Source organism: Rhodamnia argentea, chromosome 8 (genome assembly GCF_020921035.1).
Source record: "Rhodamnia argentea isolate NSW1041297 chromosome 8, ASM2092103v1, whole genome shotgun sequence".
NCBI lineage: Eukaryota > Viridiplantae > Streptophyta > Magnoliopsida > Myrtales > Myrtaceae > Rhodamnia > Rhodamnia argentea.
The window spans coordinates 1,616,058-1,642,812 of NC_063157.1; the positions used below are offsets into that span (position 1 = coordinate 1,616,058).

The 26,755-nt window shown below is 41.2% G+C and overlaps 5 protein-coding genes across 7 annotated transcripts; 2 read left to right on the plus strand and 3 right to left on the minus strand.

Moving 5' to 3' along the window:
* The first annotated feature begins 934 nt into the window (after positions 1-934).
* Positions 935-6,463, plus strand: LOC115738039 (tRNAse Z TRZ4, mitochondrial). Of its 2 annotated transcripts, none has more exons than XM_030670525.2 (12): positions 935-1,427; positions 1,908-1,997; positions 2,202-2,246; positions 2,334-2,388; positions 2,537-2,635; positions 2,738-3,072; positions 3,174-3,436; positions 3,534-3,681; positions 3,800-3,847; positions 4,386-4,771; positions 4,869-5,547; positions 6,017-6,463. In XM_030670525.2, the coding sequence occupies exons 1-12, from the start codon at positions 1,041-1,043 to the stop codon at positions 6,332-6,334; spliced, it is 2,853 nt and encodes a 950-aa protein (XP_030526385.1). In that variant the 5' UTR covers positions 935-1,040; the 3' UTR covers positions 6,335-6,463. The 2 variants fall into 2 exon arrangements, with proteins under 2 accessions (XP_030526385.1, XP_030526384.1); XM_030670524.2 differs by having other exon boundaries at positions 936-1,427; positions 2,537-2,580; positions 2,668-3,072.
* A 272-nt stretch (positions 6,464-6,735) lies between these two features.
* On the plus strand, positions 6,736-11,473 carry LOC115737953 (protein MODIFIED TRANSPORT TO THE VACUOLE 1-like). The gene is made up of 5 exons (XM_030670399.2): positions 6,736-7,261; positions 8,259-9,005; positions 9,344-9,499; positions 9,880-10,842; positions 10,985-11,473. The coding sequence occupies exons 1-5, from the start codon at positions 7,055-7,057 to the stop codon at positions 11,024-11,026; spliced, it is 2,115 nt and encodes a 704-aa protein (XP_030526259.1). The 5' UTR covers positions 6,736-7,054; the 3' UTR covers positions 11,027-11,473.
* Positions 11,474-11,919: 446 nt separating this feature from the next.
* On the minus strand, positions 11,920-15,305 carry LOC115738038 (nuclear pore complex protein NUP35). 2 transcript variants are annotated; one of them, XM_048283256.1, is made up of 4 exons: positions 15,176-15,305; positions 14,153-14,783; positions 12,665-12,776; positions 11,920-12,574 (listed from the first exon to the last, which is right to left on the minus strand). In XM_048283256.1, exons 2-4 carry the CDS (start codon positions 14,719-14,721, stop codon positions 12,272-12,274), a joined length of 984 nt encoding a protein of 327 aa, XP_048139213.1. In that variant the 5' UTR covers positions 14,722-14,783; positions 15,176-15,305; the 3' UTR covers positions 11,920-12,271. The 2 variants fall into 2 exon arrangements, with proteins under 2 accessions (XP_048139213.1, XP_030526382.1); XM_030670522.2 differs by lacking the exon at positions 15,176-15,305 and adding an exon at positions 14,836-15,142 and having other exon boundaries at positions 14,153-14,745.
* A 569-nt stretch (positions 15,306-15,874) lies between these two features.
* LOC115738049 lies at positions 15,875-17,251 on the minus strand. Its single transcript, XM_030670535.2, has 3 exons — positions 16,898-17,251; positions 16,527-16,589; positions 15,875-16,206 (listed from the first exon to the last, which is right to left on the minus strand). Exons 1-3 carry the CDS (start codon positions 16,967-16,969, stop codon positions 16,009-16,011), a joined length of 333 nt encoding a protein of 110 aa, XP_030526395.1. The 5' UTR covers positions 16,970-17,251; the 3' UTR covers positions 15,875-16,008.
* A 7,666-nt stretch (positions 17,252-24,917) lies between these two features.
* On the minus strand, positions 24,918-26,547 carry LOC115738010 (GATA transcription factor 12-like). The gene is made up of 2 exons (XM_030670487.2): positions 26,326-26,547; positions 24,918-25,863 (listed from the first exon to the last, which is right to left on the minus strand). The coding sequence occupies exons 1-2, from the start codon at positions 26,494-26,496 to the stop codon at positions 25,150-25,152; spliced, it is 885 nt and encodes a 294-aa protein (XP_030526347.2). The 5' UTR covers positions 26,497-26,547; the 3' UTR covers positions 24,918-25,149.
* Positions 26,548-26,755: the final 208 nt, after the last annotated feature.

Genomic DNA, 26,755 nt, shown 5'->3' on the forward strand with positions numbered 1-26,755 from the left:
GTCCCTGTGGGCATTGCTTTGCAAAAAAATAGGTCAAACTACTTCAAGAGAAGATTTTAAATATCAATTTAGGATCTATTTATTTCGAGAAAAATAAATGATTTAAAAGATATTTAAAAAAAATAATCACTTACATCACTTAAAATATTTATGGTCTATTTGGCAATGATTTTGATTCTCATATTCTATTCTCCAAAACAAAAAAAGGATCATAAACATGTTTGGTAACATAAATGATTCTGATTATGTTCCGAGGAATAGTTTTGGATTAAAAAAAGAATAAAACAAAGTTGATTCTGAAGAAAAAAATTATGTTTGAGATTCACAAAAAAGAATAAAGTCTCAATTCTTTTAAAAAGATTAAGACCATGCATGCTTCCACTTGAACTTCTGAACTTAAAAAAAAAAAAATTAGATTTGAAAATTTATTACTTACAACAAAATTTTTAAATACATTTTTTTAAAATTAAATTTAAAATAAGCTTTAAAATTTAACAAAAAAAGGTAAAAAAATTTTAAAAAGGGAGGGATGAATTAAAAAATATATTAAATTTTTTTAAAAAAGGTAAAAAAGTTAAAAAATTAAAAAATTAAAACACATTTTAAAAATATTTAAAAAATATATGAAAAATAAAAAAAAATTCTCGCCACCTGATTGTTCCCGGGAGCATAAATTTATGTAGTTACCAAACGCGTTCTGATTCTCTAAAAATCATGCTACGAGCATAATTAGAAAATATGATTTTAATTAGTCAATAAGAAATATTTTTATTGACAATAATAATTTATGCTAACTATTTTCATGACTAATGAAAATAATTTTTATGTATTTGTTTTGAAAAGGATATAAATAGTTATTCATGTTTTGTATATAGTTTATTTTTCGTAAAATAAAGTAATGCAGTCGAAATAAAATTTCAAATGCGGGCAACTTCCAAAATTCTGTTCATCCGACGAGCGACCGACCCAGACGGAACTCCGGCCTCGGACAGCTCTCTTCTCCCTCTAAAACCCTTAAATACAGAGGAGGTTTTGCTCAGATGCCATGCATGATCTCCAACCTCCGCCTCCTCTTCTCTTCCTCGGCCACCGCCACGCCCTTTCTCTCTCCCCTCAAGCTCAAGCTCACGCGGCCCTCTCTCCCCCTCGCTCCTCTCTCTAGCACCCTGTCCAGGCCCCTCTTCACCGTCTTCTCCGCCGTCGAGCGCGGCCGCCGCCGCCTCCGGCATTCCCCGGACTTCGCTCGCGGAGGGAACAGGAGGACCTTTAGGGACGATCGGGGGAGGGATAAGGAGGCTTTGATGGAGGAATCCGGGTTCAATCGAAAGAGGGCCGAGGGTCGAGACAGGAGTGATGGTCCCAGGAAGGATCTTCAGCTCAAGAAGAGGCCTAAGGCCAATCCTGTCAGTACTATCTCTTATGTACAGGTAAAGTTCTCTTCTTTTCTTGGCCTTTTCTACGAATTTCTTGTTTACTTCTGTGTGATTAGATGGATAAGGTATGGCTTTTTACACGTGCACTGAAAAGAACTTGAAGTTCTCTCTGTCAGCGGTTCTTCTTTTTTGTCTTCTGGGTGAATAGATTTTGTGCAATTGGGTTACTTGGGTTTGTGCGGAAGCTTCTAAGCATTTAGTACCGTATTAGCTGATCTATAGTAGTTCTCTCTGTAGTTTTCTCTGGCTTCGGATTAAGCGGCTGTCTTGTATGAAATTAGCTGATCTATAGTCTAATTAACTCCCATGATGTCTGCCTTGAAGTGCTTTAACCAATGTCGGTTTAGTTTTTTCAAATTTATTGCGGAGCTAAAGGGATAAGGTTACAACTGCTCATGCATTGTCTTCGTGGGAATCATGATTCGAAATTTCGAGGTGTTTATTGATTGGTTATGTTCCTTAATTTTGTCGCAGATATTGGGGACTGGAATGGATACTCAGGATACCTCGCCATCGGTCCTGCTTTTCTTTGATCACCAGAGATTTATTTTTAATGCTGGAGAGGTAAGGCCAGAAGCAACACAATTTAGAAGCTTCATGCATCGATTTTTCTGGATTATTTTTCTTTGGTACGATCCGTTACCTTTATTTAGCAGTGTGGTTTTTTCAACTGTATGTTGACCATTTACACATCTCCCAGTTTAATTGTTCAATATCAACAGGCACCTTAAGATTATTATGGTACTTAGCATGTCAATGCATTTGCAGGGGTTGCAAAGGTTTTGCACAGAGCATAAGATTAAGCTGTCAAAGGTATGTAAAAATCTGGCACAATTTCACCCTTGTGCTCTTGGTGGGATTTGCAATGAAGGGAAATCTAATTTTATCTCTGATTTTCAGATAGATCATATATTTCTCTCTCGTGTGTGCTCTGAAACTTCGGGCGGACTTCCAGGTTTGCATCTTTATTAATTATAAGAAGACATTGTTTTCATGCAATTATTCTTACATATGAGAGATATAATTAATGAGTTCATTCCGTAATTAATCAAATTACATCTGGCTTTCATCCAAAGAAATGCTGACTTTTGACCGTGTGATAGGGTTGCTATTAACACTGGCTGGGATAGGAGATGAAGGAATGTCGGTAAGTGTGAAATTGGCTTTACAGTATCAATGTTCCTTTCAACTATCAGTTTTCAGTAAGAAGAGAACTTTGTTTCATGTTTTGAAGGTTAATATTTGGGGTCCGTCAGATCTTAAATATTTAGTTGATGCTATGAAGTCTTTCATCCCAAATGCAGCAATGGTTCACACAAAAAGCTTTGGCCCTGCTCCAAGTTCTGATGCCGCTGCTATTCCTGATTTAAATCACTTTGCTGACCCTATCATTCTTGTTGATGATGATGTTGTCAAAATATCGGCTGTTCTCCTGTGGCCAGAAGAGTCTGGCCAAAACAATGGTGTTCACTCTGCAATGAGTCCCGGTGACATGTCTGTTGTCTATGTCTGTGAGTTGCCTGAACTTAAAGGGAAGTTCCATCCAGAAAGAGCAAAGGAGAAGGGTCTGAGACCTGGGCCGGAATACCGGGAGCTGCAACTTGGAAAGTCTGTTTTCTCGAAACGGCTAAATGTCTTGGTGGGGTTCAAAAGGAATGAACGATAGCTATCGCGTATCCTTCGAGTGTAATTTAAGTTCATGACTATTTTGTGTAACGATTGTTTTTGCTACTACTGTAGGTGCATCCCAGTGATGTGATGGATCCCTCTATCCCCGGTCCCGTTGTGCTCCTTGTTGACTGCCCAACTCAATCTCATTTGCAGAGATTGTCTTCCGTAGGTTCCCTCAATGATTACTATGCTGACTTCTTGGGCAAAGAGACTAAAAAGACTGTGACATGTGTCATCCATTTGAGTCCAGCCTCGATCGTGAGTAGTCCAGATTATAAGAATTGGATGAAGAGATTTGGTTCAGCGCAACATATCATTGCTGGACATGAGATGTGAGCATTTATCACCTATCCAATTTTTAGAGAAGTAATGTTACTTTTATTTTTTGAGTCAATAAATCATTCTCTATTTGTTTGCCATTCTTTGCAGGAAGAATATAGAGATTCCAATCTTGTGTTCTAGTTCGAGGATTGCTGCACGACTTAATTATTTGTGTCCTCAGTTGTTTCCAGCTTCAGGTTTTTGGTCTATTGAGCAATCCTATCTGTCAGCACCTGACACTGTCCATTCAAGTGAGGTGTGCGGTTACATCTAGGGCGAACTTTTTAATTTTGATTCTTGGCATTTGGACCTTGGGATTACATCTTATCTGCTGGACGCCGCTAAGAAGGCACTTCTGGTTTTTCTTCTGACAGGGTACTTCTCTCTCTTGTCAAAGCATTTCTGCTGAAAATCTCCTCAAGGTATAATAGGCCATTGTCATAAGAGCTTCAATTCTTTGCACTTCATGCTTTATTAATGGCATGGTTTTCTTTCCTTCATTTGAAATCTTTGAGCTATTTCTCATTAGTAATCAGCTTTTACTTAGTCTGGTCAGCTTCGATGGAATCGACTCTGTCTTCCTCGTCTAGTGTCTAGTCAGGGAACTAGTCGTCTGATACTTGAGACGTAAATGGTAATGTATTTTTGTTTTTGGAGATTTTATCAGGATCATTCTGAGTTATCATGCAACCATGATGCGAACACAGATAGTCATAATGGATTTTATTACGAGTTTCGATGGACATGACCATCATCAAGGAAATGTTGGTATCAAGTTCTTTAGGTCAAGAATGTTTAGAACTCTCTAATAATCTGACACATAGACAGTTTCCCATGGTGTTGGCAGCACATGGATGGCTCAGTTTCATAGATTTTCTTAATGAGTATTTTCGCCATTCTCAATATTGTCAATTTATAACTTTCTCTCTCCCCCTCCCTCCTTCCCTCTCCCTTGAGCAGTTCACATTGCGTCCCAGAGATAAGATCGGATTAGACAGATCCTATATTCCGAATAAGACTGCTCACTCAAACATAATCGATGAGTTGCACACTGAGATCCCAGAGATTGTGGAGGCTGCACAGTGCGTCCACCATCTTTGGAATGGGACTGGTGGAATGGGGGAGGAGAGAAGGTTTATGCAAGAGGAGCCATGGTTAAGTGAGAATAACCTTCCCAATTGTTTGGAAAATATAAGGAGAGATGACTTGGAGATTGTTCTTTTGGGGACCGGTTCATCACAGCCATCTAAATATAGGAACGTCAGTTCAATTTATATCAATCTTTTTGCCAAAGGAGGTTTGCTTCTGGATTGTGGGGAAGGAACCTTGGGGCAAATGAAACGAAGGTACATACTAGTTAACTTCATCTTATTGAGTTGCTGTGTTCATTTCGAAAGATTTGGATTTCTTGCTTAGGGTGATGTTTTATATTCTTGAAAATAGGTTTGGAGTAGGGGGTGCTGACGATGCCGTGAAAGGTCTCAGATGTATTTGGATCTCTCACATTCATGCCGATCACCATTCTGGTTTGGCTAGAATACTTGCCCAACGACGTGATCTGTTGAAAGGAGCGCCTCATGAGCCATTGCTTGTGATTGGGCCTAGGCAGCTCAAGAGATATCTCGATGCATACCAAAGACTTGAAGATCTGGACATGCAGTTCCTGGATTGTAGGAACACCACGGAAGCGTCTTTTAATGTTTTTGAGGAAGCTAGTGAGTTAAGCATGGAAAGGTCTCTTCCTGAAAGTCCAAATTCACACAATGGCTTGAGAAAAGTTACAAATGGGTCAAGGGCAAATGCTGCTGATTCAACATTGTTTGCGAGGGGATCTCCTATGCAGAGTTGTTGGAAAAGACCTGGTAGTCCACCAGACATTAGTGTTGCTTTTCCAGTTCTGCAGAATATGAAGAAGATGCTCAAAGAAGCGGGTTTGGAGGCCTTGGTCAGTTTTCCTGTTGTGCACTGTCCACAGGCATTTGGTGTTGCCCTGAAGGCATCGGAGAGACTAAATTCTGATGGGAAGTTGATAGAAGGGTGGAAGATTGTGTATTCCGGCGACACGAGACCCTGCCCTGAATTAACAGAGGCATCCAGGGGAGCCACTGTCCTTATACACGAGGTAAAATTTATAAGATCTGTTTGCACCTTTTCAGGGGTCTTGTTGGAATTGCTCTTCGTAGTAGTTTCTTCCAGGGTGTTGCTTAAAGATAATGGGCGTAGATCTATGTGATATCTGTCTCGATGTAATAGATTTGAATATTGGTTTGAGTGCTTCTGGTACAGACTAAGTGAACCTGGTAAGGAACATTACGAACGAAAAATGATAGGTTTCAAACCTTCCGTTTTACATTGTACATGCGAGCCTAGCCTTCTAAAATCTAAACGACGCTACCCTAGCATTACCGTGTTTGTTTTTGGAAAAGGGTTCCTGTAATTAGTCTCACGAAAATGCTATACTCTAGAGGTCATGGAGTTGAATGGTGCGTGCTGGTGGATACAGACAGCAGCTAGCGGAAACTGACTCCCGCTTTCTCTTCTCCCTCTCTCGTTTGAAAGTTGATGAAGTGGTTGGTGCTTTTTCATTGCAGGCGACTTTTGAGGATAGTATGGTGGATGAGGCCATTGCAAGAAACCACAGCACGACGGAGGAGGCCATCCAGGTGGGCGCTTCGGCTGGTGTCTACCGCATCATCCTCACCCACTTCAGCCAAAGATACCCGAAGATCCCTGTGTTCGACGAGGCGCACATGCACAAGACCTGCATTGCCTTCGACTTGATGAGCATAAACATCGCGGATCTGCCTGTGCTTCCGAGGGTCCTTCCATACTTGAAAATGCTGTTTCGGAACGAGATGATTGTCGACGAGTCGGACGATACTAGAGATTCTGTTAGCTTAGCTTCGTGAAGATACTAGACATACATGACCGTGCCATTCTTTTGTAGTTACACGAGCTCATCGCCCAAGTTTTGCAACTGTATCTGTACCCTCAAGTGAATAATAGCGTAGCACAAAACTTTGCTCAAAACTGTTCTTTGCTTGTGCTCTACTTCAGATTCCACGCAATGTTCTTGAGAGGGCTTGGGATTTTGCTTTGGATTATTTGTTTCAACAAACAATTCAAAACAAATTTCTAAGATTTCGTGTTAATTTGATATGCAAAACGACCCGGGCACATGAGCGGGCTTTGAGAACTCAAGATTGAATCCAAGGCTTTTGGGTGGGGCCCGAGACCCGAACCCGGTATCTGGACGGGTCATACTCGGGTTGAACTAATTCGGAAAAAATAATAATAAGACGATACCAGAATTCCCCTCGTTCGGATGTTCTTGTCTTAGTTCATCTGCAACTGCAAAATCTCGCAACGGTGAATTAAGACCGAACTTTCAACGCAAGCCAAACCCTCTCTCTCTTTCTGTCTGATCGCCCCACCTGCACTCACGTTGTCCCTTCAACGAAAACCCTAGAATTCGTGATCTCGAAACGTCGAATTCGTCGGGGCTCGGCTCGGCTCAGCTTCTCAGGTTCGCTTCGAAACATACATATCCTCGCTCGCTTCGGCAATAAGATCTTCCTCCGTTCTCGGGTTCCACGTTCTTCGCGGCGGGTCGCTCCCACAGCCCGGCGATGGACTCGAGCAGAAGGGCGGTGGAATCGTACTGGAGATCGCGGATGGTCGATGCCGCCACCTCGAACGAGGACAAGGTCGCGCCCGTCTACAAATTGGAGGAATTGTGCGAGCTCTTGCGATCCTCTCACGCCAGTATCGTCAAGGAAATTTCGGAGTTCGTTGTCAAGCGGCTCGATCACAAGAGCCCCATCGTTAAACAGAAGGTAGGATTTGGAATAAAGTTTCTATGTCTCTCGCGCTCTCTCTCTCTTAATTAATTTCGGCGTGTTGGAGCTGAAAATGCTTTTGAGAACTGTTGATCAGTCTTTTAATTGGTTTCTGCCTTCCCCTATGCCACCACCAAAGCTAAAGTTCGAATTCTTGGTTTAAGCTATTCGACCGATCTTGTTCCATTGCTCTCTAGCTGATCAGGCTAAAAATTTAGCAGTGTGATTACATGTTATTTGGCTGCACTTTGAAGATTTTGTAACGCTGTTCATTAGCAATTGATGCCAACTCTGTCTATAGCTTTCTCTATTGATCAGTGAAAGTATGATGTCATTACAGAGCATCAATTGAGCAACCCCTTTTTCAAGTTTAGTGCAAGTACTACCCGTTAATCAATTGTGGGTCCTATCAAGGGTTCGACAATGGGATGTACACATTGATAGACGAGTACTTATTTGGTCCTCATGAGAATCGGTGGGGTCAAGGTCATTTGGTTAGTAGTCCTGACTTGATTATACATTAGTAGACCATGCTTTTAGATAATCTACGTAAAGTCACTTTGTGCTCATGCAGGACTATAAACGAAGCGTAGTTTTAGCTCTTAGTGCTTGGTTATTCAAGTTCTCTAGGGGGTTTCTCAATTGTGATTGCACAGATTGATCCTGGTTCTTTGATACTCCAGCGTACAAATTCTGCATATGTGAAACTTTCTGTTGAGGAGTATCTGGCATATTAGATGGATATGTAGAGGTCTCTTTGTGTCAGCGCTGACGCTTATGGCATTCATTTGTACTGTATGGAGTTTATGCTACTCCCACTTGTGGCATGCATTTATTTAGTCCGTTGTTGGGCTTCCCAAAGACAGAAGTATATCTTATATATATCTGACATGTGTATAATTCTGGCACCACTCTTCGTTTGTCAGAGGTGTGTTCACTTTTTTGCAATTTGATATGGTATGACATTGTGATACTTGCGTGAGATCCTTTACAGGCTCTTAGGTTGATCAAATATGCTGTTGGAAAGTCTGGTGTGGAGTTTCGGAGGGAAATGCAGAGACATTCTGTGGCTGTTCGACAGTTGGTTCATTACAAGGGTCAGCCAGATCCTTTGAAGGGGGATGCTTTGAATAAAGCTGTGCGTGACATGGCTCAGGAGGCTCTAGCTGCCATCTTTAATGACCAGGAAAATAAACCAGCTCCAGCTGAAAGTGGCAACAGAAGAATAGAAGGATTTGGGAATTCAAATGTTCGAATGCTGTCAGAAGATAAAAAATCATTTCTTAGTGAGGTAGTTGGCTTAGGGAGTGCTTCTATTAAGCAGGGACTTAGTAGCTTCACTCAAAGTCACTCGTTCGGAAAGAATGACAATGGAAGCTACAAGAGTCCCAACCTCCATAGGTCTTTGACAATAGAAAGTGACAACTCTAATATGTATGAACCAGTTCGAATTCATGGTGAAAACTCAAATACTTTTGGGATATCAAATAGTCAGCCCGGCGGATCCTCAAAGTTAGATTCAAGAGGAGCAAAAACAGAACTAGTGACTGGAGATTCCAGTTCAAATCATACAGAGAAGACGCGTGAGGAACGCTTGCTGGACACCATTGTGACATCAGGTGGAGTACGTCTACAACCAACTCGAGATGCCATTCAAGCTTTCCTTGTGGAGGCTGCAAAGTTGGATGCAGTGGCTTTAAGTTGGGCCCTTGAATCAAAGCTGCAGTCCCCACAGTGGCAGGTATTATCCTTTAGACTCCGATGTTTCAGATTGGGAGAGATGACTGCCCAATATGATGTAGGGGTGGATGCCTTTGAATTTTACTTTTACTCCATGTAATTACAGAGGTACTTTGTTTTTGATCGACCCAACAGAACACATAGCCTCTGGGAGTATCTTTTTCTTATCTTTTCCATACATCAGTCACAGAAAAAACAATGTTGTCCAAAAAATCCTGTCTCCTTGATTCAGTGAGGAGATCTACCACTTGGTTGTTCATGCGTATTTGTTGTGTGAGTTTAATACAATTCTTGTTACTCTCTTTTCAGTTTCCTTATCATTAAATATCCTTTTGTCAGGTCCGAATGAAGGCTCTCTGTGTACTAGATTCAATTTTAAGGAAGAAAAATGATGAGCATTTCTCAGTTACAGCATCTTATTTTTGCGAGAATGTTGATGTTCTGATGAGATGTTCAGAGTCTCCGCAAGCTTCATTGAGAGATAAATCTATGAAGGTAAGCCTCCTTAGTCCTTTGAACGTGTATCCTAGGAAATGTACTGAGGAATGATCCTTTCCTTTGATACAGGCAAAGTAAAAATTAGCTGGAGCCTTGTTTATATAGTGGCTTACTTGGTGATAGTTGCGGCTCCTGTTAGAATTATGTCTAAATATTGACTGGGAGATGGTAGTTTTGAGAACATAGGTTTATCGTGAGTCTTAATTATCTCTCCTTTGTCTATGACAAAGTTGTCTGGGGGAGCTGGGTAACCCTAATGTAATGTTTTCTGCTTCTACTCTGAGAAATGGAGTGTTTCTCCTAACACTACAGATGTGGTCATCTCCGATATGTTTGCTTGATGAAGTGTATAAGATCTTTTCTTGTCATATTGATAGGTCTTAGGCCTTCTGGATAGAGAACAGGCCATTGGTACTGGAGCTGATGCACATAAATTTGTTAAGTCTGAGACAGATAACGTCATTCAGATGCCTGACCTAATAGACACGGGTGATCCCGATGAACCTGGCAGAGCAAATGACTACTCAGGGAAGCAAAGTGAGCAGAAGACTGGTAATCTGACATCACATACTGGACTTCTTATTGATGATTTGCTTGGAGATGACATGGGCTCTGGTGGGAACACAAGTGATATAAAAACTAATGATGATCCTTTTGCCGATGTCTTGTTCCATACTGTTAAGGGTGGTGAACCTGCAGATGACATTTTTGCCGGTATGTCTGTTAGTGATAAGAATGACGTTAAAGGAGATCCTACGAGGGCAAACGGATATGGATCTGAGTTGATTGATATTTTTCAACCCAGTTCCGGAGATTCTCAAGGAAACGAAAATTGTGTCAATGATATAATGGCTGGCTTGTCCATTAATGGTAATGGTTCCAATATTCAGGAGAATGCAACCATATCTGGGGCTGCTTTGCTAGATGTTATGTCAGTCAGTGAGAGCTATCCTGCTCATCAATCTTCTAATGGTGCTGTAAGCAATGTGCTTAATTCCCAAAACACAGTGATGGGTGGAAATCTTATGTTTCCTTCTAACGGCATGCCAAATAATGTACCACCAGGCATGTTGTTCAATATGCCGTCTCAGTCCTTAGGTTACAGCAACATGGCAAATATGTTTGTTGCTCAGCAGCAATATCTGGCAACCATGTCAAACTTGCAACACCTAGGAAACCTTAATTCTCAGAATGGTGGCATTGCTTATGTTGCTGGAGATAAAGGTAGTCATCCGTCTCCTTTTCCTGATATATTCCAGCCGAACTTTTTGAATCAGGCTCCGACTACGGTGATGAACAATACCAAGAAAGAGGACACCAGAGCATTTGATTTCATCTCTGTAAGTCCCGACTTTCAAACATCAAGTGATTTCACTCTTTGCATACATGGTTGTTGCTGGCTTTCTGTTGTTCGTCATTGATGAACTCGGATAGGAAATGCTGTCACGATTAGTACTCACTTTGACTGCCATTGTGTTGCAGGACCATCTTGCTGCTTCTCGTGATCCAAAGAGGGTGGTTTAGATCTTTTCAGCTCATGATTTACTTTTTAAGTGGTATACAATTATAGCAAGTCAACACAAACAAAGAAACAGATGCTTGGAATGAAGATGGTTCCTGCATTAAACATTGGGCGAGAAAAGCAGGGGCCATCATCCCTCAAAGCTGCTGCTCATTGGGGAGTGCAATATTCATGCTCGTGATTATGAAGACCAGATTAGAGAGTGGATGTGGATTTTGTCTGTTTTCAAAGCTGTAATGTTGTTAATAATTGCAGCTTCATTTATACGGCATAATCAGCAAGTGAATTGTTTTATTTATCTCCTTCACTTCGGCTTTCTTTTATCTCCCCTTTTTGGTCTTCTCTGTACCTTTTTTTCTTCCTTCTTGATTTCTTGTATCATCTTCAGAATTGCGGTTTATGTAATTTGAGTATGGCAGTCAATAAAAACATCATCTCATCCTTGATCACTTCTCTTTATTCACACCTGTGGTTCCATGTTAGACCAGAACATATCCAGAGTTTAGTTGCAACCATCTTTTCGATTGCTTGAAAATGTAGACTTGTTCTTCATAACGAGAATTACAGGGTTACGCTTACTACCTTTTACTTGTGAAACTTCCAATGTCTAAATCTTTTGGTTTATTATCACAATATGTCACGTTTCCTTTGTGGGTACGATGGGCTGAGATCTCATTTATTCATCATTAGTATATTGACATTGGCATCTGAAAAGTGTTTTGACCGTATCTTTCCTGTCCGTAGCAATCTTTTGTGGTGCATCCATGAACATGTTTGTTCATGCAAGGTTGCACCTGTTCAAACAAAAGTCGGGTTGTTTCTGGAAATATGCCAATGGTGAGATTATAATCCTGTGATAAGATATGATTCTCCCAATCTTGATGCAAAAGACTCTTATGTCGAAATTGCATATTCTCTGTTTGGGATGTCCAAGAGAGTAAAAACCCTCCAATATCTGCTGGTAACAATGGCCCATACGTAGAGGGTACCACAATGGACAAGGAGGTACACTGGAACATTGTCCATGTTTTGTATCTTCTGTTTGCCTCCAATTAAAGAACAAAACAAGAACTCATCATTCAACCTTTGGATCCCAGCTCTGCAGTATACAGACACAATCACCGAAAAAGCAACAACAGAAAAAGAGAAAAGGAGAGTTAAGAATACAAAATCTCTTCCCAGATGATGGATCACTCAAACTGTTCAAGGTTGCTGCCTAGACTGTTTGAGTGAGCAGCGTTGCTTGCCTAAACCCCAAACATCAAATCCATAATTTTGGAAACCACAGACTTGGCAGGAGAAGCAATGGCACCTCCTGACTGATTCTTGCTAGAAGTGCCATTTTGGAGATAGTATGGATGAGGAGATGATCTACGAGGAACCAAATCTGTACTCCTGGTTGGTGGAGGCAAAGGCATGAAGCCTTGATTGTTGAGTCGCTCATTCAGAGCTTGCCGTTGCATAGGATCGATGGGCTTCACACCAACAATAAGTATACCGTTTATTTGCATCCCATTCTTGTTGAGTGCCTTCTGAGCATCAGCACGGTTCTGCACAGGAGAGAAGTAATCATTACAAGTGCAATAAAAACGTCATCGACAGTGCTGCCAAATACATGAGAAGTTGATAGGGAAACCAACCTGATAAAGAATATGCATCCAGTTTGCATCTCTTGGCCCAGGAATATGTTTCAATACTACACCGCATTTTTCAAACTCTCTTAGAACTAAATTGGTATCACCTGGAGAAAATCTGGAGATGAAAATATCACTTAATATAATGGACCCAAGAATACGCTTTAAGAAAACGAAAGAGGAAACTCAAGACCACTAGATTTCAAGCAATATGCTACTAGCGTTTGAAGCGCATGCATAACAATTTCATCATGAAAGTTTCCAGCAAAATGCAGGGACATAGCCTGATTGCTACCATCCACAATAAATCTCAATTATCCGAAGCAAGTACCGAGGATTGCAACTTGAACCAACAGTAATCACGAAACAGATTAAAATTGATTCTCAGATCATGCACATGCACAAGTCACCACATGGAACAATCCCAAATCTGGAGTCTCATTGGTATCTTCTTTAGCAATTCCTTTGTATTCGTATTCCAGCAGTCCCAAACACAAACAAGCTCTCCTACCTTCTCAAGACTTCCACACTTTATGGGTTCTCATTGATCTTTACTTTAAACGTCAGAATCCATGCAGTACATTGATGTACAAATGATGATAGCATCTACCTACATATACAGTACTTTCTATTCTCTTTGCCCCACTTACTTTGAGAAAGCTCGCAAAAAGATTCTAGTTCCGACTTATCTCATTTTTACTGTTATAGCATTCTAGCAGCCATTGTCAGTCTCATCTGCACTTTGGCAACCCAATAACACCTGCAGTCTCTGCTGGTTGAACAGAAACATCATACGCATCTCAGTTAAGACCACCCTTTGAGCTGTTGCAGTTTACGCTCAGTTCGATATTTCAAGTAAGATACCAGAAAAGGGATATAAGTGTATTATGCCATTTATTCATAGACGGCAACTAATGGAGCAGTTTGCCTAAAACATCTACTCTACTCATGGCAACAAACCTAGCGAACATGCTTGACAATGCAATAATACCTTGGAGACATTATCTGACAGTTACTAGTAACTACTCTTGGATGGTGCGAAAAAAAATGAATTTCAAGATTGCAAGCTAGAGAAAATGAAATTCTCGAAGGAGTTTCTGGATATTGGAAATGAATCATGTACAAAGATTGGCAAAAGGATCTGATGGGTGCATAAAAATGGGGGAATGGTAATTAAATAAAAGCCAAAGCCCACATATAATTCGAGTAAATGCAAAAAGTAACGCAGCAACACTCACCAGATCATTTATCAAGATGGAACTAAGAATTCAAAACTACTTCAAATCCATTTCTAGTGTCATTCACCATCAGGTTCTCAAAACGAGGCAATTATAGCACATAAAGACAGATAAGACTGATAAACAGCAGCAAGCCACAACATGATTAAGCAACTGTAAGGAAGATGTGGTATTCAAAGACAAAAATCAAGACAGTACTCCAATTCCTAGAACTGAAATGAAATTTATTCATAAAAGAAGGAAATGAGAACATTACCCATAGACAGTAACCCATTCTTCCTCGTCGAGGTTACCCGCAGGCAAGCAATTTCTCTGCATCTCTGGCCTAGCAACTTCCCTTGGAGGTGGAAGAGTGATAAGTGCACTATGCTGAACAACACCCTCAACTGGTGAACCTTTTCCCTTATCCTCCGGCTCACTAGGACTCTTTGCAGGCGACCACCAATTCAAATTCCCTGAACCCTGTTGGTTTTGCTGCCCACTCTTAAGAGCATACGAAGTGCTTGCCTCAGATTTATTTTTAAGAGTGGAGAAATCCCGGCCAGAGCTCTGAGCTGGGGTTCTTGGGTCCGACTTGATCTCTGGGGACATTGGATAGTCAGGAATGCCAGATTCTGGCGAGAAATCAGAGCGATCTTCCAAGGTGTAAATGGGAGGTGGCGGAAGATCTGAAGCCCCGAAATTTTCTCGCCAAAGAGCGGACACTGCAGCAGCCTGGCCAGGGCTCGAAAACTTTCCCCTCCTGGAAGAAACAGGAGTCGCCAAATCTTGGAAAAATAATGACCGTCCACCTGACCTAGGAGTTCTCTGCACCGTATTGCTCATTTTATGGTGCCTCTAGGAATTTTCCTGAGCATCACCAGCAAGTTTTTCAGTCCCCTGTCTAGCTTGCATCCCAGAATACCAAAAAGAAATTACCGACAAGAACAAGAACACTACTACATTAACTCCACGCATGAGAGCTATGGTCTAGAATCTTGTTATTGCCAAACAAAAAATGTAAAAAAGTTAGGGTCTCTTGAATTGAGGATACTTCACTTCACTCGCTGAAATGGATCGTTTTTTGGGAACGATCGGCATCTTCCCACGAAAATGTTACACAATACGAAAAGATCAAACTCGGCTTATGAAAGCAACCAGACAGTAGCTGATATATGTTCCGACTCGCAATCTAAAGAACGTACGACGAATCATCACTCATAGTCCTTACACTGCACCACAGACGAGCAACAACGACCGTGCACATGTGTTATCAGAAGGAAGCGACGGCCAGGGTTACCTGAATTGCTCGTTAGGCTGCGATATGGGCCGCCGGAGCGGCGCTCTCCGGCGATCCTCTCGTCGGGAGGAGAGAAGGGATTCGAAACCCTAGCGCAAGGAAGAGGACGACGCGTTCAGACTTCAGACGCAAGTTCCTTCTTATTCTTTCATTTGAAAAAAAAAGCGGGCCCATTTTTTACTAGGAATTTAAAGGAAAAATCACGAGTTATTTCTAATTAACTGCTTATTCTTTTAAATCTTGTCCGAACAAAACATTCAAATTTTCATAAATTCTCTAATCAAGTTTTTTCGCCACCAAATTCCGCGAAATTCAATTGAAATAACCTCGTAATATAACATGAATAAAATTTTTCCCAATTGTAGCGTCCACGTAAGCGTCGAAATTGACTAAATTTCGTACATTATACTTCAAAAATTCCTTTAACATCTAAATTTTTCCGCACACCTCACGATGGATTTCACCTTTTTTATATGCTTTGTACCTTGGCGTCATCCGGCGGTTATATTAGTTGAATATAGATTAAAACAATTTTCTCCATCGACATCGGCCCTTTTAGCCATAAAACAAAAGCTCAAATTTTGACAATATGGACATGGCCAAAAAAAAAAAAAAATTGGTTAGGAAAAATAACCATTTTGTTCATATTAAAAAGTCGATAAGTACATCAAGTGAGCTTCTGAAGCACTTGGGCTTTTACTACCAAATGTGCATCGTCTGGAAACATAGACATGTCGAACAAGAGCCTCGTTACATACAAGACACTCCTTATTATTCAAGTACAGAAATGGCTGATGGAGGAGAAAGGAGGAGGAGGAGGCTGTTCGGGTGCATCAGAATGGTGCTGAAACAGGCTCTTTGAGCTCGGGTTGGTCCGGAGATTCGCCCAACCCCGACGCGCACGAGCACTGGCAAGGTTTCTCGATGCATTCCGCCCGTTGCTTTTGTGACTCGATCGGCTCGCCGCCGACTTCCTCTCCGTGCTCGGCCGAACGCCCAGCGTCCTTTGTGGGGTTGGTCAGCTTCAGTCCCTACAAGGGTCGAGCATTTCGCGTTAATTCAATTGGATGAGATTTCAGCATAAAAGTCCTAATGCCAGTCGCCGACTCGTACAAACATTCTGTTTTGAAACCGACAGTTGGAATGCTCCTCATCACCTTTTAGAGTAAGTATTTAATGAGTATAACATGGATGCTAAACTGAATCTGAACCGTTGAATATGGTAATTCCTCGTAATTCTCACCGTATGTAACGATACAGATTTCATTTAGTACATACAACGCATTTACGGGACATTTTCTTCCGCATTTGGTGCTAGATTGGGTACATTGGTTTAGAGTTCGAGACTTGCCTCGGTGAATATGGATGTGGCTTTATTTGGTTCCATCTTTTGAATTACGTCTTCGGCAACTTCCTGCTCAATAGAAAGAAGAAAGCCATCAAAGACTGTACTTCTTTTCAAACACAAGAAGACATCTAATGAATGTTACTAAACCCTAGACAGACACATGATTCTTTATGCAAGAGGATTATCTCGATCTATGCGAGTTCGGCTCGGTCGGCACTCGAGTTCTCTCTATAGGGGCTCCCGCACAAAGCGTATTAGCTCGAATCTCGAACGATAGGCGCGAGAGTTTGCACGAGCTGCCGAACAAGCACGTACATGTGATGAAGTGAACTCGAACCGGAAAGACACAGAAAGAGAGAGAGAGAGAGAAGTACCCGGGCATGGATGAGCTGGCCTTGACGCAGGGTGCGGGGCTCCATCTCAATGGGGCAACAAGTGCTAGCCATATCGGCAAGATCACAAGCCGGCGGAGGATCTCAGTTGGCATCAATGGCGGGTCGCTACATCCCATCACACACCCGACGACGTCGCCTCGTCTCCTTCAAAACCCTAGAGGCTTGCAAACTATATATAGGACTTGCTGCAATGAGTTCTTAGGGTCGATACGATGATTTCTATTTGCCGACGTTCACGGGGCCGATTTGACTTTAGGCGACGAGAAAATATGAGGTTGAGGAGCCGATGTGAACTGGCCGGTCACTCGCATCCCGTGCCCTCTCTTTGCGCCTCTCTCAAGCCACTCCCATCTTCTTCACCATCGTTTTCATTGACCCCGGTGAAGGGTCATAGCCCGTGAAGTTACTCATCCCACACCATGCCTTGGACAAAAAAACTTGCAAGTAGTCAATAATGTCCTATACATCGCTTACGTGCCGAATGGATGATTGTTTGTTCGGTCCGAACTAGGTCGTTAGCGATGAGACACGCTCTTTTTTGAATTGCAATATCGGGGCATATAACATCACTACTCAATGAAGTCCACCAAACGAGAAGAGGAACGTACAAAGGGAGTTGTTACCATGATAGTCCGACAATAGTGTCGGTTATTTACGACCACACAATGTCCCAATTAATGATTATGTTATGCAAACACGCGGTGATGGTATGTTAATCTACGGTTGAGATTGTTTCCGTTCCTAATAGTACTGTTAGGAAAATATTTCTCATATAAAAATACTTTAATCCAAGAGATGAAATCTCATATGTTACTAATCAAAACACTCAAGAAGGCCTTTGGTTTTTTTTTGGGGGGTGGTTGGGGGTTGGGGGGTGGTTCCATAGACACTTGACTTGAAACAAACCTCCAAGCTAAGCAACTTTCAAGACACTTCTATCTTTAGAAGTTGTTAGCCCGACAATATGACGGTATTGTCGGTTATGTCTAACTATATGATTTCTCAATCAATTAGCGTTTTATGCAAAATACGCGGTGATGGTGTGTGGATTTACGATTGATATTATACCGTTCCCGACAATAATGCCGGAAAAGCATTTCCCTTTATCTTTTGTTTTCCAAGACAAGACCAACATTTCCTAAACAGAAAGCGACTCTCTACTAAAGTGACTCTACAAACAAAACACGATGCATATCCTTCCAAATAGGAATTGCTAAATCCATGGGTATATCATGAAGTTACAAAGATTATATGTTACGCAATTATAAGGTGGTACTAATCAAAACACTCAAGACGGCTTTGGGGGAGGGGGTGTCCACAGGCACTTGACTTGAAACAACCCTCCAAGCTAAGCAACTTCCAAGACACTTGACTTGACACAACTCTCTAAGTTAAGCAACTTCCAAGACACTTCTATTTTTAGAAGTTGCTAGCCCGACAATCGAACAGTATTGTCGGTTATTTCTAACTATATGATTTCTCAATCAATTAGCGCTTTATGCAAAATACGTGGTGATAGTGTGGGGATTTACAATTGAAATTATACCGTTCTCGACAATAATGCCAGGAAAGCATTTCCCTTTATCTTTTGTTTTCCAAGATAAGACCAACATTTCCTAAACAGAACGCGACTCTCTACTAAAGTGACTCTACAAACAAAACACGATGCATATCCTTCCAAATAGGAATTGCTAAATCCATGGGTATATCATGAAGTTACAAAGATTATATGTTACGCAATTATAAGGTGGTACTAATCAAAACACTCAAGAAGGCTTTGGGGGAGGGGGTGTCCACAGACACTTGACTTGAAACAACCCTCCAAGCTAAGCAACTTCCAAGACACTTCTATCTTTAGAAGTTGTTAGCCCGATAGTTTAACAGATCTGTCGGTTATTCCTAACTATATGATTTCTCAATTAATTAGCGTTTTATGCAAAATACGCGATGATGGTGTGTGGATTTACGATTATGATTATACCGTTCCCAACAATAATGCCAGGAAAGCATTTCCCTTTATCTTTTGTTTTTCAAGACAAGACCAACATTTCCTAAGCAGAGCACGACTCTCTCCTCAAATGACTCTACAAACAAAACATAATGCATATCCTTCCAACTAGGAATTGCTAAATCCACGGTATGAAGTTACAAAGATTATATGTCACGCAATTATAAGGTGGTGCTAAATGAAAGGACCTTACTAAGAGACTCATTCTCGGGTAAACCGATCAGCACTTCATAATTTGACCAGATCTTCTTGTTTTCTCCTTCTGGTATTGATTCATTGCGTGGAGAGAGAACACAAAATAGCTGGCTAGTCCATAAGCAGCAATTGTGCATAGAGGTGGTCAAAGGAAGCGAAATGCACTTTGACTGATTCCAAGGTGGTCAAAACACACCGCAAATCGATAAGACTAGACAAAAGGAATATCAAGGGAAGCCAACGAGATAACTAACACTGTAGCCCCAACTGGCTTTTGGCTTAGCCATGTGCTTCTCCAGCTTAATCTTGAGGTGTTTGCTCAACTTATCTTTTCAACTTCTCACTAGCTTATCGGATTCTTTCCTAACACGTGCGCGCCCACACGCAGCCTGCGTAAAATTTAAAAACTTTTGCGAACCCTATCTTCTGCAATGCGTCGCCTCTCCGGATTCCCTTTCTTTTGACAAAAAAAACTACAGCAAATAATTGTAAGTTTATTGGCAATCATGTACCTAAATTTGAAGGCGGACTATATAGGAATTGGGCAGAATGGATTGATGATTTTCCACCCACTCCCACCAGGAGAACCTAATCCTATGTGCAAAGTTTATCTGCGTGCACAGCCCACGTGAAAGGGAGGACAGTGAATGGGCTCGTATGGGTCTGCAACTTTTTCCCAAGCCAATTGTCATATTATTGTAATCTTCTGGGGCCAAAATCATAAATAATGAAAAGCAAAAGTATAGACAAGGAATTAGGGCATTGGCCATTCATGTCTCTCAGACATTACTTGCCCTTTACAATTACAACCATTTTAGTATTAGGAAAATACTTCATCGACACTCTTGTCGGATACAGCACAATCTCAATCGTACATCCACACACCATCATTGCCTGTTTTGCATAAAGCACTCATTGATTGATTGATCGTGTGATCGTAAATAACCGATCGTACCGTCTGAATGTCAGGCTAGCTAGCAACTTCCTTAGTATTATATTTCTTTCTTCTGTACTCTTCAACTTCCTGCATATGCTCATTCCCGTGGATGCTCAACACCCCCATCAAAGTCTCCATGTGGGTGTTCTTTTCACGTCTCATTTACAGCTGTCTCTCTCCATCTTTCCCATCTTTTGCTTCCTTTTGGACTTTACAACTTATTTGGATCTCATCTTGATCCTTTCGTTTTTTCTGATTGAGGAAACCCTAGCAAGTTCTTTTCTTTATTCTCTTGTTTTTTTTTTTCTAGGGATATGCAAAATAATGTTTTATTTCTCTAGAAAAAAATGCTCATTGCTTAGATATTCTCCCTTTTAGCAAGATTTAACAAAAAAGGCTTATGTTCTTCCAGAATAGGCATATATAATTTTATCGGCCTTTTAGTTTGCATAACTTACGAGGAGAAGTTGCTGTCACAAAGAACGGAACATGTATCATGTGCGTAGCCCTAGTATTTCATTAAAAATCGGGGAAAAACGTGTATAATTTCTTCACAAATGGCACGACTAGACGAATCAAGGTTTTGAATATCATGTAGCAATCGAGTCATTCTGTATGTATATTTGAAGCAAAATGAATAAAAATATATCGGGGAAATTATTAAGTAAACCGTAACATCTCGACCTTTTTTTTTTATCAACTTCTCCATGAAACCCACCTTTTGAAATTGTGTTATTGTCAATTGAATTTAAGAGCTTCTTACAAAATGCACATATGTTGTGATTCCATCTTTGAATTAGAAACTTCTCTTGTAGATAGAATGCTCGGAGTTAATGGCCCACCAGGCCAATGGCTCAAATAAATACCATATGCTCATCCCCACCCCCCTCTTCCAATCCTCCATCAGATGCCAATGAGAAGTTCCCCATCACCAATGACTAAGTAACTAAAAAAAGAAGAGACTCCTATCAATAAGAATAAAAGCAAAACATCTGAAAAAATTAGAAGGAAGATTAAGCTTTATTTGGCAAAAAAACAAGAAAGGGAAAAGAGAACGCAATTATATCATCGAGTGCAAAGAAGAAAAGGGGGGGACAATACAAGAATCATTGCATTTTCTGAAAAAAAAAAGCCAACATGGATGATAGAGAGACAGATAGACAACAACTCCATGGTTCTCTGTCTATTTTGTTGATGAGAACGTGTCTGAAGCAGAGCTGCAAGACAAAAGTAAAGAAGCAGCCATGCATGTCGACTAGCAAAAATTTTAAGTACGTACTGCCGGAAGTCCACCATCTCATGATCTCTCCCCGAACCATAAGTCTATGCATGGGAACATGTACCTTGTTAATAAGTGTCTGCTTTTCTGGCTTTCTTTTGTTTTTTAAAGAAGGCATTCTTGTTCTTGATAATTACACTTTAGGGTCGAAATTGTGGGTGCATGATTCATACTCCCCATCGACAGGAAAGCATGGGGTCCCATGAATAGCTACTGCTATATATAATCACTTTCTCTTATAATTGAGAGTTGTAACAAAGAGGTGTAATATGCTAATTATAGTGGAATCATCTGCTGCATGTAACCCTATTTTAAAGGTGAACCAAGATAAAACATTGTGTTTCAATTTCTCTTTCTTGTGTCTACTCTTTACTTCAAGGTGGTTTGTACGCCTAATCCTAACAAAAATTCCCTGATCTACCATTCGAATATGAGTAGCATCATGGGCCCTCATCCCATCCGACCAATTGCATTGGCCTTTATCCGAATCGCAACCTTGATTAGAAAAATTGATGTTGACAATAAGAAATGTTTGTTAGAAATTAAACTTTGAAGAGTAATAGCACACTCTATTTAAGGAATTATTTGTCCCATAACGTTGCTAATGATTACTAGCAAAAATCCTCCACATACAGTAAAGTTTCGGAATAAGAATATCATATAGCAATTATGATTTTTTTTCAAGAACTCTTAAAAGAAAACAATGGAAAAGATAGTCGTATCTCTTTCGAAAGAAAAACGAAAATGTAAGTTGAAGTAAGCGAATAGTGAACAGGAGCATTTAATGTATAATAGCTAAAAGAATACAATTTTTGGGTCTAAATAGAATACAATTCTTCGTGTCTAAAAACTGTAAATTTCGAACAAAATTTTTCATGTCCGAAAAACTGTTAATTTTGATACAACTCTTCATGTCCAAAAACTATCATGCTTGAAAAATTGAAACATTTTAAAGTTGTAAGTGCGCCTAATAAAAATTAATAAATAATTGTAACTCCTTTATGACTATTTCACTAGCACACACCAATTACTTTATAACTATTAAATTAGAAACTTGATAAATAAATAAAATAATCCTTGATTAGAGTTAATTGTAATTCACAGCCGAGCAAGCGTATCAAGAGATGAGTGCGCTTAATAATCACGTGCCTGTCACGAGTACCATAGGGTCTAGCTCACTTAGGGTGTATTTGGTTTAGCTTTCCCAAGGGACTTTGAGCTTCTAAAACCCCTTGGGGAAATGTTGAGGTGTTTAGCAAGCCTTTTCAAGGAACATCGAATCAAATGCTAGCCTTGAGAAGGCTAAAAGCCCAATGCTGATAGGACTAGCATTGGGCTAACAACATTTTCGGAATGCTAAAGGCCTCATTAATAAAAACGAGTCGGTTACCTATTTTGTTCTCAAAACCTTACTGAAATTCCATTTTTACCCCCTTTAAAAGTGAAACCCTAGTTGCTAGTTGTTGTTTATCTTCTTCAGTGAATCTGGTAGAGGAGGGCGGAGGGTGGGTGAATGGCCAACGAAGGCCAGAGGATGGCCGACGAAGGGTCATTATGGACTCATTGATTCTGTTCGATGCATTATCACACATACAGATCCAATTCCTTATGCTCATATCCTAACACGTAAATTAATGTTCATCCAGATCATACATTGCCTAGAAATAGCTTGAGGCACATGTGTCTGCTGTTGATTGCGCTGCGTAGAACTTGAGGTCGAAGGATTATTGCCGTTGCGAGACACCCCTCATTATATCCCCCCCAAACAGCCTCATGCATCCAAAATTGTCCTACTTGGAAACCCAAATCAAGCTGCCGGTGCGTCCGATCCCTTTCGGGCAATCAACATGCTTCTTATTTCTGGACCGTCTTGCTCAGCCTCGCCAGAGGAATTACAGGATCTACATTGGATTTGCAAGATTGCAACTTTGACTCGTCTCTTCAGTGGGGGAGCGACGAAGCTGCCTCCATGCCTGTGGGGTTCAAAGTCCATCAACGAAGCGAAGATGGAGAAGACGAAGGGGAAGGAAACCCTAAAATCAGGAAAAAGAGATCATCCTCGGGGTTGTACCTTTTTTCTTGAATAACAGAACAAATATTTTTTTTGAAAATAAAAATAAACAAATAAAATAAGAAATAGAATATATATATATATATACACACACACAGCCAAAAGTCCCTGACAACTTTTCGTTTGCCAAATACTACTCAGTCCAAAGCTGCATTTCAAAGCATTTTTTACCAAATAATATTTTGTATTTTCCCAAAGCCAATTAAGCTAAGAACGTTTGCATTTGCTCAAAATTCATTTTCAAAGTTGAACCGAGCCCAAGTCCATTGTCTTCATTCACTTATGTATCGGTTCACATTCTCCCAGTCTTCTTTACGTGGGACGAGGAAAAAATGCACAATTTTGTTTCTAAGGATCATTTCGATTTGCCTAGGTCAGTAGAACTGTAGGTTAGGACGTAGAAGGAAAAGGATATATGTACAGGTCAAAATGTACTTCAGATCTATACTAGGCCTCGTACAAAAGTACCACTTTTCCGACTCAAACGGAGGCATAATTAGCTCTTGTCACCCTTGTATTAAGGAATTAAATACTAGAGAGAAGAACTTAAAACAATGGAGGTTTTTTTTTTTTTTTTGCTTTTTTTTTTCATTGGGGCAAATAAAACATCTACTTTGCTTTGAGGGGTCTATGTTCTGAAGTAATTGCATCGAATTATCAAATATTTAATGCCGAAAACACAAGGGATATAAATATTTGCGACTTAGTGTTGATTTTTAGCCAAACAAATCGTGAAAATGACGATCAATACGCATCGTATTTGCACATAACTTGACACGAGAGTCAAGGCTCGCCAAAGCTCATAGAATACAAGACATGTTTGACCGCGGATAATCTCCTCGATTAAATACTAAATAGCTTATCGGTCTAAGCACGGCCATCCTTTGATCAAATAACCGAGAAACAATATAATTCCATTGAATCAAGGTCAATACAAATAGTAACGATAATAAAATAATAATAAAAAATCGAAAAATGAAAATGACACGACAGATCACATGATGAAGTTGGTCCATGAGGAGGAGGCAAATGTCGAGGATCGGGTGGACAATTTGACATCGAACCCGGTGCAAGTTTCTAATTCTCTATTTTATATATGCACCATTTTGCAAGCTAAGCGGCCAAAATTTCTCGATTTGTTCCCACATTGTTTTCACAAACTTTATCTCATTCGACATGAAATGGTACGTCCGTTCAGACGTCACTGAAACCCATGCTTCTTCTACTATCTTCACAAGGAGTTAATTTCGAAAGAAAAAAAACAAAACATAAGAGGCCATGCTTCTTCAATTCAACTATCTCATAGTTCAATTGTACCGACCTAGTCGATTTGATAATACTTTTCTTCTCGTCGTTCCTTCTTTTCTTCTTTGCCTTTACGTGAAAGAAAACTTATCCTTTTTTGGGTAATTCGTGCCGTCCTTGTGTTCTTAATTTAGGATTGGAATGTCCATTTCGCAACCGAATTTAAGTGATCTGTCAAATGTCAAATAGATTCCCGAGGATTTACGCCAAAACTTGCCAATTTCGCCAAGAAATCAAAAACAGGAAAGAAACTTTCAGCCTTAAGAGCAAAAATACAATCTTTTTCCCCCTTCCCCATTTTTCTTCTCATCATCAATCTACATCTAAAAGAACAAAATTGAACAGAAACTAAGAACTGATTTGAGTTAGCACTAGCGAGCTAAGAGTTTTTTGTTCCCCTTCTTTAGGTGAGATTATTTTTCTACTAGATCGCGAGCTACATCAAATGCCGGTAAGCGGGTCCACCGCAGTGGTTGATCAAGAACTCGTCGGCCCCGCTCGACACGCCGAAGATGGGACCTTGTCCGAAGTACTGCTGCTGCTGGTGATGCGCCCTGTGGACCTCCTTCTGCCTCCTGAGCTCGACGACCTTGCGGTGCGAATTCGAGTGCTTCGTGGACACGAAGGTCGGGCTCGCGGCGGGCCGGTACTCGGGCACCAGGCGGCCCGACTTGTACCGGACCCCGCAGGCATTGCACAACGTCTTCGGCCCCATCGGGCCAGTCCTCCACTGGGGCGTCTTCTCAGACGCGCAGTGGAGGCATCTCCGGGGCACCGAGTCCGGATTCCCATCCGGGGTCTCCCGTTTCTTCACGCAGGACGGGGCGGTCTTGGGAGGCTTGACGGGGGAGAGGTGAAGGAGGCGGGTGGTCCAGTCGCAAGGGGCGGCACGGGACCTCTTGCTCCGGGACTTGGAGGGGAGGGGCGTCTCTGGGAGGAAAATCGGGGGGCCGGCATCGGCATCGGCATCGGTGGCGGCAGGCTTGAGGTCGCGGAGCTCGGACCGGGCTAGGGCGTCGGAGCAGGATGATTCGGGCGTGGGCGGTTTGGATCCGGGAATGAAGTGGAGAGGCTGTTGGAGGTTCTGCTTAGTCGAGAACGAGTCCTCCACGAAATTCGACAGCCATTCAAGCTCAGCCAAGTCATCATACTGCAACAACGACAAAATCATTAAGAAAAAGCACGATCCACCACCATTTTAGCTCTTTCAGGTAATTTTCTTACCATCATCATTCGTAGATTTCAAATTTCAACCACAGGATCGAGTCACATTAATTAATCAATCAATACAACTGCAACAGCCAACTTTTTTCATTTCAAAATCGGAAGAAGTTGCATTCCTGATTATTTCTCTTCTTCTTTGCTCTAATTTCGGCCATAATGAAGACGCAAATCCCTCCAGAATGCGAACTCGATTCGATAGAATTAAGGTACAGAACATGGCGACAATCCCGGTTCGTGAATTCAAACGAAAAGACCGAATTCGTTACGTGAATGTCGCACATTTTTTTTCTCGAAACTCGTCTGTTTTACTGATCGTCCCGTTTCTGAATTGAATTCGCGAACAGAGCGAATACGAAAAAGCTCGAGACTTTTTTTTTTTTTTCCGTACCGGAACGCAGAGCTCGCCGGCGAAGCTGGAGTCGCCGAAGCTCCGGGACCCGAAGCTGCCGGAGAAGTTGTTGTCGCCGCAGGAGATGGAGGAATTGCAGCTGTCCACCACGGTGACGGTGGAGGAATCGGCCGAGTTGGCGCCGACATTGTCAAAGAATCCATCGGTCATTACGGCGTCCTCGTTGGAGAAATCAAGGAGGTCGTCGACGGCGAATTGCTCCCCACCGACAAAGTACTCCGACGCCTCCATCTTCATCTCCCTAACGAACGAAGGCGTGTAATCCTTCAGAGGCCGCGCTCGAAATGTAGAGAGAGAAAGTCTGCGAGTTTTTAGAGAGAGAGAAAGGGAGGGAGAGAGGGAGAGAACGAAGGTGAGCTGTGGGATGGAGAGTGAGAGCGAGAGCGGAGGAGAGGGTTGGGTTTTGAGG

Coding starts and splice junctions, on each gene's coding strand:
- LOC115738039 (XM_030670524.2), top strand. CDS start 1,041: ATGCCATGCATGATCTCCAACCTCCGCCTCCTCTTCTCTTCCTCGGCC. Junction 2,247..2,333: donor ATAAGATTAAGCTGTCAAAG/GTATGTAAAAAT, acceptor TCTGATTTTCAG/ATAGATCATATATTTCTCTC. Junction 3,682..3,799: donor ACACTGTCCATTCAAGTGAG/GTGTGCGGTTAC, acceptor TTCTTCTGACAG/GGTACTTCTCTCTCTTGTCA.
- LOC115737953 (XM_030670399.2), top strand. CDS start 7,055: ATGGACTCGAGCAGAAGGGCGGTGGAATCGTACTGGAGATCGCGGATG. Junction 7,262..8,258: donor GCCCCATCGTTAAACAGAAG/GTAGGATTTGGA, acceptor GATCCTTTACAG/GCTCTTAGGTTGATCAAATA. Junction 10,843..10,984: donor GAGCATTTGATTTCATCTCT/GTAAGTCCCGAC, acceptor ATTGTGTTGCAG/GACCATCTTGCTGCTTCTCG.
- LOC115738038 (XM_048283256.1), bottom strand. CDS start 14,721: ATGAGCAATACGGTGCAGAGAACTCCTAGGTCAGGTGGACGGTCATTA. Junction 12,777..14,152: donor GAATGGGTTACTGTCTATGG/GTAATGTTCTCA, acceptor TTTCATCTCCAG/ATTTTCTCCAGGTGATACCA. Junction 12,575..12,664: donor GGATGCATATTCTTTATCAG/GTTGGTTTCCCT, acceptor TCTCCTGTGCAG/AACCGTGCTGATGCTCAGAA.
- LOC115738049 (XM_030670535.2), bottom strand. CDS start 16,969: ATGGCTAGCACTTGTTGCCCCATTGAGATGGAGCCCCGCACCCTGCGT. Junction 16,590..16,897: donor GCCAGCTCATCCATGCCCGG/GTACTTCTCTCT, acceptor TCTATTGAGCAG/GAAGTTGCCGAAGACGTAAT. Junction 16,207..16,526: donor CCACATCCATATTCACCGAG/GCAAGTCTCGAA, acceptor CGACCCTTGTAG/GGACTGAAGCTGACCAACCC.
- LOC115738010 (XM_030670487.2), bottom strand. CDS start 26,496: ATGACCGATGGATTCTTTGACAATGTCGGCGCCAACTCGGCCGATTCC. Junction 25,864..26,325: donor CCGGCGAGCTCTGCGTTCCG/GTACGGAAAAAA, acceptor TCGTTGTTGCAG/TATGATGACTTGGCTGAGCT.